This window comes from Diachasma alloeum, unplaced genomic scaffold (assembly GCF_001412515.2).
Source record: "Diachasma alloeum isolate Michigan unplaced genomic scaffold, Dall2.0 Dall_scaffold_00515, whole genome shotgun sequence".
NCBI classification, from domain to species: domain Eukaryota; kingdom Metazoa; phylum Arthropoda; class Insecta; order Hymenoptera; family Braconidae; genus Diachasma; species Diachasma alloeum.
The window spans coordinates 433,735-446,653 of NW_021680647.1; the positions used below are offsets into that span (position 1 = coordinate 433,735).

Sequence of the window (12,919 nt, forward strand, 5' to 3'; positions counted from 1 at the left end):
CCCCCCCCCCCGCGCTCTCGATTGGCATGGGGATAAAAATGATTTATCGCATATTTCTTTGGCGCAGTCCGTAAAGCACTGTTTCACATTGTAACGATAGCTATTTTCATCACCAGGTCCACAAAGTATTTTCTGACGAATGTGGCTTTGTATATAATCTATAATCGCATGTCAGAAAATACTTTTGGACCGTGTGATGAATGCAATTTTTCGTTAGAAGGCCCGTAAACCGCGATCTAACCGAGCGAAGCGAGGTTAGAATCGCGGTATACCGGGCCTTCTCACGAAATAGTATATTTCGTTACGAGTGCGGAAAAGTGTTTTTTGGCTCGTGGGATTATATCACTCGCCTTCGGCTCGTGCTATAAACCTCCCACGAGCCAAAAAACACTTTTCCCACGAGTATCGAACGATATTTTTCATCACAATGTGGCGGAAATTGGACTTTTAGGCACGCGGAGCGTGCCGAAAAGTTCACTTTTCGTCACAGCGTGATGAAAAGAATATTTTTAGTAACTGGGCTCAAAAACCGAGATCGTACTGAGCGAAGCGAGTAGATTATCGTAGTGTATCGTTCGATACACGGCCATGAAAAACTTTTATGTCATAGGTGCCCAGAATCACGCGATTCTAACCTCGCTTCACTCGGTAGAATCGCAGATTCTGGGCCCTATGACATAAAATAGTATACGAAACTCGTGCGTTATGGTGTTTTTTGACTCGTGGGATTGTAAAACCCATTACGCACTTGTTGCGTAATATACTATTCTGTGTCATATGATTTCAGAACTTATACTCATCTTCAGCTCGTCCAGTAACCTCATAATCGTCAGAAAAGTTCCTCATGGCCCAATGTCGAAACTAGTTCAGTACTCGACTGTGAAGAACTTTTCTGTCTAATATTCGCCACAAAATTTCCTCACAGGCTAGTATACCAAAATATTTTGTAGACATTATTTCACTATAGGATGATGGACAATTGTCAGTATTTGTCAATTAATAAGTGTGCTATTTGCAAGAGATTAGTGTCAGATAACGGGAAGGGTATTGCAATTTTCATTCAAGTTGCACTTCGCAAATTCTATTGTGAGAGTGTAATAAAAAATGGGGCCGGTCGCTTGCTCCCTGTTAGAGTGCAATTGAAGGTATTCAAAACCCTAAGATGTAAAATTTTTACATTTGATTTTCACGGTCCTTACAATCATTTCTCCTTCCCGATAGAGAAATTAAAAACTTTTAGAAATAGTAAGAATCGCTCCCCCATACCGACCTTGCACGTGAGGGGTTAAGATTTTAAGCTTGAGAATGCTCTCTGAAAGTGTTCAGGATTGGCTCTGCTTTTTGTTTTTTGCTACTCAGTTCGTGAAGTCTTTCAACCACGCTGCATGTCCTGCAACCGCATATTCACGAGAAAAATTTTCGCCACAGTCACTAAAATAGTAGATTTCGATACGAGACGGAATTTTCACGAATGTAAAGTTGGCGGCCCGAGGCCAAGTGGAGGGTTGGCAATCACAGGAGCTGAAAATTCCCATCTCACATGTGTCGAACTAGTCGATTTCAGGACGAGTGCCATGGGGTTTTTTACTCGCATGGAATTGGCGGCCGATCCCAAGGCGAGGACTGGCCAAACACGCACCCCATGGCACTAGTCGTGACCGATATTTTTCCGTGATGATTTTCACTTTTACGAGTTTGGGGAAGGGCCAATACCAATCACCGGAAGAGGAGAAGTGAAGGTCAGTACAGAAAAATATTTTTTGACAATTATGTTACTTTCAGTGAGTGGCCGAACTGTGCCTTTTTCATTTACAAGTAAACGAAAACGCACTTTTCGGCCCGAGGTGAACGTAGGAGCAGTGTCAAAAATACTATTATTGTATACTCATGGTTTTGGGAATTCCTGTCTGATGTACATTATCATGAGAATTTGAAATTGTAAATTTCAAATTCAAAAAAAAAGAAATAACAAACACACTGTTGATAACGTTTGAAAGGTAATACGACCAGGCCTGTACTAAGACTTTCACCATTGCCCATTAGATAAACTAGATCAAAAAAAGTAGATTCGAAAATAAGAAATGAATCTCACATTTAAGATATTCTGTCGCATATCAGCGCCTTCAACTTTGGTAACGAGCTTTAGCACTAAGTCCATAATTGCTGATGTTTCCAAATGTTGTAAAAGTCGATCGACACATTTTTGGCGACTCTTAAGGAATTCTAACACCTGTAAACACATGAACTGATAGGAATACCAATTCTGGTAGATACAAGGAAGTGGAGTGGAGAGGAATTATTGGAGTAGACGGAAATCAACGTTTGGAGAGAGGGGAAGGGAGGAAAACGACTGATATATTATTCAAACATCAAAACTATGCTCACGCCATTAATAGATGTTATTTAATTTCCGTCAGGAATCAAATATCAACATCATAACGAATGGGAAAGAATAATAATACGTATGCTTACCTGATCACTTTTCCGTATTAGGAGTACCCCAATGATCTTACTGAAGAACGAGGCAAGTAGGGGGTTCAGGGGTTTATCAGTATCAATAAACGTATACAGTTTGATCAATAAGGTTTCAGAACCTGGAAGAAATTAGGATTCAGCATGAATTTCGGTCTCACTTTTGCACAGAATTGATTTAACTCCCATTCCTCAAATTAAACAGTATTTTTCACAATATTATGTCAAAATTTTCTCATCATACTCTTTATAACAAAATTTAATTCAACAAGTTATATTCACTCACGTTATATTTAGAAAAACTAGACAAAATCCTCAAATATGAACGAAGGAAGACAAGAAATAAAGCAATACATAATAGTAATTACCCGCTAATTTCTCATTAAGTGTAGGTACATTACAAGTGAGTAATTCACAGGCGACATTCGGATACTTGTAACGCCAGCGTTCCTCGACATCACAAGAAGGCTCTTTGGTAGTCAACGTGACCAACTCTTCAATAACTTCAGGTTTTGTTAAACTACAAAAATAGGAGTCAATTACTTTTCAAGAACTCTCTGAAGCAATAACAATCGATACAATCCCATGTCTGCTGATACTTACAAATCCACTAATTTTTTGTTCTGACTTTTACACTCAGCGACGATTTCTTCTTGGTCCATTAACTCGTGCAGAGTAATGTCCTTCGGAATAAAATACAATCGTCGTTAATCAAAAATGGAAAACTTTCCATTTCCATAACCGCCGGACAATGACATGCAACGAGTGGGGATCGGACCTAAGAAGCTTGTTGTTTGTGAAAAAGAGGAGAAAAAGAATAATAGAAATACGAAAGAAGTCAAGGAAACAGCAGTCCAAAAATTTTCATCTCCAATGGCCGATTGCTTTGGATAATATAAAATAAGGTACACAGATGGGTTCAATACGGCCTCATAATCCTAATGTCAATTATGTATACACACCTCTTTGTTAAGTAATGCCTCGATGTGTGGTGATAATGCATAAATATTAGTCCAAAACATGTTTGTAGTTGTTTTGGTATTTTAAAAGGAACACTCTTTCAAAGAAGCCCGTCACACGTAATGGCAATTGATACTGAAAATAATTTCACCGCCCACACCATTCGGACGTGGTATCTAACTCAACAAAAACACTTACGAACTGCTCGAGGGTGTACTAATGCTAACGATTGAAATGACGGAGATTTTTTTATCGATGACTTTCGTTCACACTGCAATAAGTGTACACTCGCGCATTTGTGTCAGAGATTATATCAGAGATTATAGGGGAGATTGCCAGCGTTTAAGGAGAAGCTTCAAGCGCAAAATTTCGCAGCGGTGGCGCATGAACTAATTTTGCGGCCGTACTTGTGAGTAAGGCAGGGAGCGTACGAGACGCCGAAAGCGTACCCAAAGAGGATAGACCTGAGTAGAGGCCCGGATCGGGGGGTTTGACTGACTCCAAAAAAGTTAGTTGGTACCCGACGGGAAAGGCGGCGTGCCGGTCGAATTGTCGGTAAATGTGAGTCGGGTGCGTGAGTAACTCGGCAGCAGAGTTGCCAGATTGGGCGGTTTACCGCCGTTTAGGCGCGGTGGGAAGTCGGGAAGGCGGTATGAGATTGAGGTTTCTAGCCCATCGCCCAATTAGGCTATTTTTTTTTGCATTATGCAATTTTAGGCGTATTCTCAATTTGATTTTTTTTTTATTTTAAACAAATCTGTTACGTCATTTACAAGCGAAATGACATTTTCTTGATCATTAAAAATTCAAATTCGTTCAATAATTCATCACCAGTTGCCCCTTTTGTCGGTACAGTTTTGCGTGCGTTTGCATCTCAAGCAGCACAGTGCTGGAGGGTATCTGCAAGTATACCAAAAAGGCTGTCTAATGTCTGTCCAAAAAGGTAACTTGTGTCTAGAAGTTACCTAGAAGTTAACTAAAAGTTATCGTATGACTGCAAGATACCTTTTGGACGGACAGCCTTTTTGGTATACTTTCAGATATCTTTCGCAAGGTTTGCTACTTGGGATGTGTCGGACATCCATTGGGGTCTTTCGGTTTCCACAACTGTCAAGCGTTATAGTCCAGTAAAAATTGAGTGAAAAAGTCTGTTTATGGCAAGTTGACGTTCAGTGCTCGGGGAGGTGTCAATCGATAGATAAAAATTCCATTATTAATATTCTCATTCGTATATGTGCGGAGTTGCCCAGCTAATTAATAATTAATTAAAAACAATCGAATAATTGTGCCAAGCCACTTTCTGTTCGTGATTTCTCCAATGTCACTCATTTAATCAAAAAGAAAAAAATACTACTTTGTAGCTAATAAAATTTGCTATCGAATAGAGTTAGGAACTTATATCGAGAGATGTACGGTTAATTTACGATAAATTTTACAAGTTATTTTGGATAAATTAACGCCAAAGCGTCCGCCATTTAAGTTCCCCGAGTCACGTGATTCGCACCATGCGCAGACTATTCAAACGTCCGCTCCGTGCATTCATCATCAACTCAGTTTTAACAAGTGTAATTTCCTTTTTTTTTTAAATTATTTGGACGCGAAATTCTGAGCACAGGGTCATGAGAATCGAAAAGAATATTTATCAGTTTAAAAATGGAGGGCCATACGTATAAAAATTGCGGTTTCTAAAAATTGGAAATGTCTATTAGCATTTAAAAAATGCCTTGAGGGTCACAATTGAAGATTTCAAGCTTCAAAATTGAGTGTAAAAATTATCGGTGATGACAATATAATGGGAAAATCGAAGGTTCAAGAAATAGACAGAGGGGCTGAGCAGTTGACCTGCTGTTTGGGCCTTTACCTGAATAGCAGGGGGCAGAGTAAAAGAAGTCCATATTCGGAGAGATTATAGAGGGTCCTTGTAGGGGAGTGACTCCCACAAAATATGTGTGATTTCTGTTTTTTTCTCATTCAATCGCTAGAAATTTGTCCTAAGTTTCATAATGTTGAAAAAAATTATATATAAAAATCCCTGTTGAAAAAAAAAGAAACAAAAAAATTCTTTCGCTTTTGAGGCCTTTAAAATGCCCTTGTTCGCTTAAAAAACTAAGAAAATTACTCTTCTGATTACGTTCCTTGAATTTCAAAAAAAAAAAAAAATTCCCTTTCCTTTAAAAAAAAATAGTCTTTTCCAGGGTTAGCGAAAAACTAAAAAAAAGTTTAAAAAAATGACAATTCAATCAAAAAGAATTTCAATTGTAATAATTTATAAATATAAATATAATAGAAGAAATTTCCATTGAAAAGGATTATCCAACGACCCTGGGGTCTGACTCATCTTTCTAAGATATCTCACCTGTAAGTGCTCCTCCCCCTATGCAAAATATTTGATGCTAGTGCTCCTCCCCCTGGGCAAAATATTTGATGTTGGCTACAATAAGGGATTGCTAGATTATTATTCATATTTGTATGAATCATGGATTTCCAGGTATTCAAAAACGGTCGACTGGACTTCTCGTGACTCAATTTACAAATTGTATAGCCCCTGTTTTCTGCCCCACCCCTCTTTCAATATATATATAAACTGTCTCATCCTGAATTTCTAGTCAAATCACTTCAAGAAGTGGAAACGTTAACATCGCTAGATTACAAAATTCAGTGTGTGAAGTGGTCGATTGTGCTCAGTCTCCTTGGATTTTTTTCCTACCTGCCCCCTTCCAATAGTATTTTGGAGAGCAGGTGTTCCACATCTGTCTGGACCCTCGTCGTTTCACTCCCTAACAACGGGACTTTCTGCAGAGGGGAATTTCGGAATAACAGTTCAGTGGGCCAGTGTCGTTTGTAGTTAGTACACCGAACTATTTGGGAACACATAGGACATATTTAATTGTGTGAAAAATGAATAATCCAACGAATTGTTTCATTTGTAATAATCCGCTGGACAACAATACGCGAGTGAGTGCAGTGAAACAAAAAGGCATTATTGGTTTAATTGCCAGAAGTAAACTGAAAGATGATGACAAGTGGAAGTGTTTAGAAGGCTTGGTAGAAACCAAAGTCCATGAGAAGTGTCGAGTGACATATAATTTAACGAATAAAAAAGTGACTGATGAAGGACAATCAGCGGCTCCTCAGCCAGTCCCTGCTGAACCGCCATTCTCTTTCGAAAACGATTGTGTTTTGTGTCACAAACCCTGGAAGCCATTAAATAAGCCGTGCCGGAAGATATGTACCCCAAAAGCCCAGGAATGCATCATAAAATCAATCGCTGCTCGCAACGACGATTGGTCCGAGAAGGTGAGGAGGAAAATCGAAGGAAAGGACCTGCTCACGGAAAAAGCCCGCTACCACATCGAATGCTACGAGAAGTTTAGGTATAAAACTAAGGATAATTTAGACCCAAAGCAGAGATTACCTGGTCTAGATGCGGCATTCGAAGGCTTGTGTCATTACATGGAAGAGAGTGGCGAGTGTCAATTCACTTATAATAGTTTGCTGGAGAAAATGGAGGGCTGGACTACAACCAAAACTACCTTGAAGCAGAGACTCATTGCCAAGTACGGCAGTGAACTTGTGTTTGTGGAGAGGCCACCAAAACCAACAGTAATCTGTTTCCGCAACACAGGCATCAACATTTTGGCTAAATTTTATGATGAGGGAATGGCTAAAGATCCGATAGAGGACAAAAAGCGTCTTGTTTGCGCTGTTGGCGCTATAATACGCGAGGACGTCCGGAGCCAAGTATATGAGACATCATCATACCCACCTCCAGAAGAGCTACTTCAGAATGTCGAAGCAGATATCCCCGAAACTCTGCTTCTACTATTAGATTCTATTTATTTTAAAAATTCAAAAAATCGCGATCCAAAAATAATATTGAAAAGAAATGCCCTCGCTCATGCAATAATAGCCGCTCTTCGTCCAAGATCATTCATTTCATCGATTCTGTTAGCAGTTGGTGTTTATTTCGAGAGAAAGTTTGGTTCCAGAATTCTTGTTGACGTTTTGAATAAACTTGGATTTTGCGAATCATATGCAAATCTCAATTTATATGAAGCTTCAGCTATAATGAGTTATGATAAAAAAATGAGGGATGATGAACTTCTCTTCAACTTCCATTCAACACTCAGTCAACACATCGATAATGTGTCCACTGGGAAGGATGATGATGATGAATTTTTCCCATTTATAGTTTATGATGAAAATCCTGACGATGAAGCTGAAGATGAAAGTGGACCGAGCACAAGCAAAAAACGAAGGATGAATGGTAAATATTTTTCAAAATCATGCTGCTCATGAAAAGTCCATAATTGATTGACTATTAATTAATGAACTATTTTTTTTCTTATTTTACAGAAAGCAAGGATCCAGAATTATGTGAGTGAGGGAAGCCCGCACTTTTGGATCTTCATGTATCTATGCTGCCAATACTCTGAATGCTACTAATCCTCCCAGTCATTTTGTTGATCGTGATTGTAATTTTTCAATCAACTACTCACAATATTAATAAATTCAGTTAAGGCCTGTAATAATATTGACTACATAGATTTTTTACGATTAAAAAGTTCTTTTTCTAGACAATAATGATGAACCCTTCTGTTAATAATAATTTAAACAAATAAATCCTCTATTTTTTAAAAAATATTTGTTTTGTTCAAATTTTTTCCACTTGACCTTGATATCACTCTGACGATTGACTCTCATCGCTCATAAATTTAAGACTCAATTTTGAAGCTTGAAATCTTCAATTGTGACCCTCAAGGTATTTTTNCACATGGATTTTTTACGATTAAACAGTTCTTTTTCTAGACAATAATGATGAACCCTTCTGTTAATAATAATTTAAACAAATAAATCCTCTATTTTTTTTTTAATATTTGTTTTGTTCAAATTTTATCCACTTGACCTTGATATCACTGTGATGATTGACTCTCATCGCTCATAAATTTAAGACTCAATTTTGAAGCTTGAAATCTTCAATTATGACCCTCAAGGCATTTTTTAAATGCTAATAGACATTTCCAATTTTTAGAAACCGCAATTTTTATACGTATGGCCTTCCATTTGTAAACTGAGAAATATTCTTTTCGATTCTCGTGACCCTGTGCTCAGAATTTCGCGTCCAAATAATTAAAAAAAAAAGAAAATTACACTGTTGTTAAAACTGAGTTGATGATGAATGCACGGAGCGGACGTTTGAATAGTCTGCGCATGGCGCGAATCACGTGACTCGGGGGACTTAAATGGCGGACGCTTTGGCGTTAATTTATCCAAAAGAACTTGTAAAATTTATCGTAAATAAACTGTACATCTCTCGATATAAGTTCCTAACTCTATTCGATAGCAAATTTTATTAGCTACAAAGTAGTATTTTTTTCTTTTTGATTAAATGAGTGACATTGGAGAAATCACGAACAGAAAGTGGCTTGGCACAATTATTCGATTGTTTTTAATTAATTATTAATTAACTGGGAAACTCCGCACATATACGAAAGAGAATATTAATAATAGAATTTTTATCTATCGATTGACACCTCCCCGAGCACTGAACGTCAACTGACCATTAAAAAACTATTTTGACTAGACTACGTGTTTATACTTGATTTTGATCGATGATCACAACTTAAATACAAAATATATATATGAAAATGGGTAAACATGGGAAATATGAAAAACATTACAACAAATCCTGGGAATTGGCACCTGAGATGGCAGGTGAGGGTAAATCGTTCTTTCAGACGAATAAATATTATGTCTCTAGCGTTAACCTTCCGGTAAGTGTGATCCCAATTGTTCACGTTGATTTTTCTCATTTCCCAGCTTGGATATCAAAGAATCCAGATCCCAATGCATTAGGACAAGAAGCTTATTGTAAGTTTTGCAAAGTAGGCCTAAGAGCACATAAGACAGATTTGCTGGCCCACGCCGTAACCCAGAAACATCGTCGATTCGCTGAATCTCTCAACAATCAAAGGCCAATTTCAACGTTCGGGATTAATGTGGTTGGAGATGCTACGAAATTAGCAGAGATAAAACTATCCGTTTTTGTTGCACTACACAGTGCAGTCAGAACCATCGACCATTTAGGAGAAATTGTTCAGAAGTTGGGAAAAAAGAGTCAACTTGAGTCCATACGTCTTCATCGAACAAAATGTTCTCAACTTTTGAAAAACGTACTATCTCCAACAATATTGAGTTCTCTCGTGGAAGATATTGGTGATAGAAAATACTCTCTTATTATTGATGAATCGACTGATGTATCGGTCCAGAAATATTTGGCTCTATGTATCAGGTACTTCAGTGAGAAAGAGGGAGCTATAACCACCGACTTCTTGGGTATCGTGAGCGTGACAGAAACCACATCAAACTGTTTATATCAACATATTACGTCATACTTCAACAGCATCAATCTTCCTGTGAAAAATTTGTTCGCTATTGGAACTGATGGCGCAAGCAATATGGTTGGCGTTAATCACTCGGTATTTACCCTGTTAAGGGATAACATACCGTTACCTAATTTGATCCTCATTCGCTGCATATGTCACTCTTCAAATCTGTGTGCTTCGAAAGCTGCTGACGTTCTCCCTGCTCATTTGGAGTATTTGATACGAGAGTCACGAAATTGGTTTTGTCTGAGTGCAAAACGAATGGAAGAATACCGGGCATTATTCAATCTTATCAATGACAATAACAAGAAAATGTTGGCTCTAATACAACTATGCGACACACGATGGCTGGCGTATAATGGAGCAGTGAGACGTATTCTGGATCAATGGTTGGAGTTAAAGACTCATTTTTCTATGATTGCTACTAAAAATCAGGACAAATGTCTACCTGCTAGACACTTGGCTCGAATTTATAACGATCCAGCCAATCACTTATACTTACTTTTCCTGAAATCCATCCTCCAGGGAGTCACTGAAGTAAATCTTCTATTTCAAAGCACGGATCGCGATATTTATGAACTTTTCGATAGTTTATGGACGCTCATTCTCTCAGTGGCTACTCGTTTTATTAAACCTTTATTCATTGAAAAAGCTCAAACTACTCAGTGTGTCACTGTAATTAGTGAAGCACTGAATAATACGCTAGCACTGAAGTCAATCGACGAAGTCGATCTGGGAGTGGAATTTCATCGTGCAGCCGTAAATGACAAAGTACCACCAGAGGTTGTCACAGAAGTGTCTCGAAGATGCAGAGAATACCTTCTGACTTTATGTGAGCAGCTTGTGAACCGTATGCCGAACAATTTGAAAATCTTGAAAGACGTTTCAAAGTTTGCATCGGTGAAAGTTTTGTCTCCAGCCACCAAACCATCAATTAACGATATACCACCGGTATTCATCCAGGACAGTGATCTCACAGCAATCGATAATCAGTTGAGAGACATCAATCTGATTCCTTGGAATGACCATTTTTCTAGGGAAATTTTGAATGATACATCCAAATTCTGGTCTCATGCGTATACATTTAAAAATGCCAGTGGTCGACAGGTGGTCAAGGAGTTGGCTGGAACAGTTTTAAAAATACTTTCGCTGCCAGTCAGCAATGCAGTGGTCGAGAGAGTTTTCTCAGTGATGAATTGCGTCAAAACCAAGTATAGGAATAAAATGCAGATCGATATGTTGACTGCGATTCTGAGGATTCGTATTCATTGTTACGTGAGAAAACTCCGTTGTACTTCCTTTGAGCCTACTCAACAGATGTTCCAATTATTTACCGCTAAAATGTACGAGATTCCCAAAAGCGATGCCCCTGGATCTTCGCACAATGCTGACGAGATTGACGTATTGGAAGAGACCCTGACACTCTTCAGTACTGACGAAGCTGAGAGCTGTACGCTCCCATCTGCCGAGTTGTGAACAGCAGAACTTTTATTATTTTATTGCGTATAATACTCTTTTCCAAAGATTAATAGCTATAATATTTGTTTGTGATAATATGTTATAACTTATAGCACTAAAGTGATATTGGTCTCTATTTTTCATTTTAAAAAAAGAGAATAATAATCAATACACCTCGATTCATTTTTATTCCGCTTTTTCCCCTTATAGGCGCAATGATATTTTTTTTTCCAACCGGAAAATAGTAGAGACTCATATTAATATTTTCGAATATTCAAAATGCAGATGTATTTCAAGCGATTTGCGCTTTTCCCTAGGCGGATTTATGTTATGTCCTACCGAAGTAACTAGGAGGACAGTAGCGCCAATAAATTTTTGACTGTAGATTCGTTTGCCGCCAAAGCTCTGATGAGCACTCCATCGAAGTCCAATTGTTTAATCCCAGAATATTTGGTTGGAAGGGTTGAATTGTGAAATAAATTCAACACAAGTGCTTAAGAGAGCACACAAACACTTTTATTCAAAATACTTCAACTTCAGACTTTAAACTTTGTACTACAAAAAAAAATGAATTTAATAAACTCTAGAAAAACTCTACTGAAAAACTATTTGAAGAGAGAAGCTGGAAGCTGAAGGCTTCACCACCAATTTCCACGATGGAACTGACTTAAACTTAAATTTAACTCCAAGGGTTGGGTCCGCAACCCCACCGGACCAAAAGTTGCGCGCGCAATCCTGGCCCAGGGGAGAGGGAAAAGTGAAACTCAAGGAAAAGCGGGGAAATGAAAAAAAAAGGGGAAGAAGGGGAGCGTGTGACGTCGTGAAACTTCGTCGCGAAGGGTCTCAGGCCCTCAGCCTAGCGAAACAATGAACAATGGAGAGCCCACACGTGTTAGTCACGTGAAACAGAGAACCTTTCGAAATAACCAGAACTGAGATTTTACGACATGGGACCGTAACCGTTAAATTTATTTTTTTCTCTAAATTTGGATTTTCGAGGAAAGTGTTTACTCAACGAGAATTTGGAGGATTGTAAATTATAAGAGCAAAACTCAAGTATTTGACATTTACTATTTCCGTAACGGTTTTTCTCACGCTTGCGATGCTATTTTTCGTTCTCTTTGTCCATTGTATTCCAGACTTTCTTTATTCTTCTATTTCTGGTATATTTTTAATTTCCTGAACTATTTAAATTATTTTCCAACAATAATTTGAATCTCGCGGACTATTATGGCCGATTAATAGCGCCATCTATAAATTTCAACGTCAAGACATCACACCAGAGATTATAGGGGAGATGAACAGGGCCAATGTAAAGCAGTGTTACGTCCCAATCGTTTCAACAATGTAACTAGTGGGACACTAGCGCCAATTAAAAAATTAAGCGCCAGGTTTGAGTGCGGGAACGTTGGCCGCCAAAGCTCTGATGAGCACTCCATCGAGATTCAATTTAATAGTTGACAGGATTATTTATGTGGAGCAGGTTGATAGACGAAATAACGTGGACACTGATGATTTAGGGAGCACTGAACACACTTTATTTTAATAAAGTCAAGACTTTAAACGATCAAAGAATAAACTCAATAAAACACTTATGGACTTAACAAATTGAAGAGAGAAGCAGCAAGCAGAAGGCTTGTGTA

At 38.2% G+C, this 12,919-nt stretch overlaps 3 protein-coding genes across 4 annotated transcripts; 2 read left to right on the plus strand and 1 right to left on the minus strand.

Annotated features, from left to right (window-relative positions):
- Window positions 1–2,053: 2,053 nt before the first annotated feature.
- LOC107042754 (serine/threonine-protein phosphatase 6 regulatory subunit 3-like) lies at window positions 2,054–3,723 on the minus strand. Its single transcript, XM_015263935.1, has 5 exons — window positions 3,435–3,723; window positions 3,076–3,155; window positions 2,841–2,992; window positions 2,473–2,594; window positions 2,054–2,230 (listed from the first exon to the last, which is right to left on the minus strand). The coding sequence occupies exons 1-5, from the start codon at window positions 3,492–3,494 to the stop codon at window positions 2,054–2,056; spliced, it is 591 nt and encodes a 196-aa protein (XP_015119421.1). The 5' UTR covers window positions 3,495–3,723.
- A 1,212-nt stretch (window positions 3,724–4,935) lies between these two features.
- LOC107042751 lies at window positions 4,936–7,964 on the plus strand. Of its 2 annotated transcripts, XM_015263933.1 has the most exons (3): window positions 4,936–4,997; window positions 6,039–7,699; window positions 7,789–7,964. In XM_015263933.1, the coding sequence occupies exons 2-3, from the start codon at window positions 6,331–6,333 to the stop codon at window positions 7,815–7,817; spliced, it is 1,398 nt and encodes a 465-aa protein (XP_015119419.1). In that variant the 5' UTR covers window positions 4,936–4,997; window positions 6,039–6,330; the 3' UTR covers window positions 7,818–7,964. The 2 variants fall into 2 exon arrangements, with proteins under 2 accessions (XP_015119419.1, XP_015119418.1); XM_015263932.1 differs by having other exon boundaries at window positions 6,039–7,964.
- A 979-nt stretch (window positions 7,965–8,943) lies between these two features.
- Window positions 8,944–11,632, plus strand: LOC107042750 (the record flags this gene model as incomplete). Its single annotated transcript, XM_015263931.1, is given in 2 exon segments — window positions 8,944–9,147; window positions 9,253–11,632. Coding segments are annotated over 2 exon segments (2,115 nt in total). The 3' UTR covers window positions 11,295–11,632.
- Window positions 11,633–12,919: the final 1,287 nt, after the last annotated feature.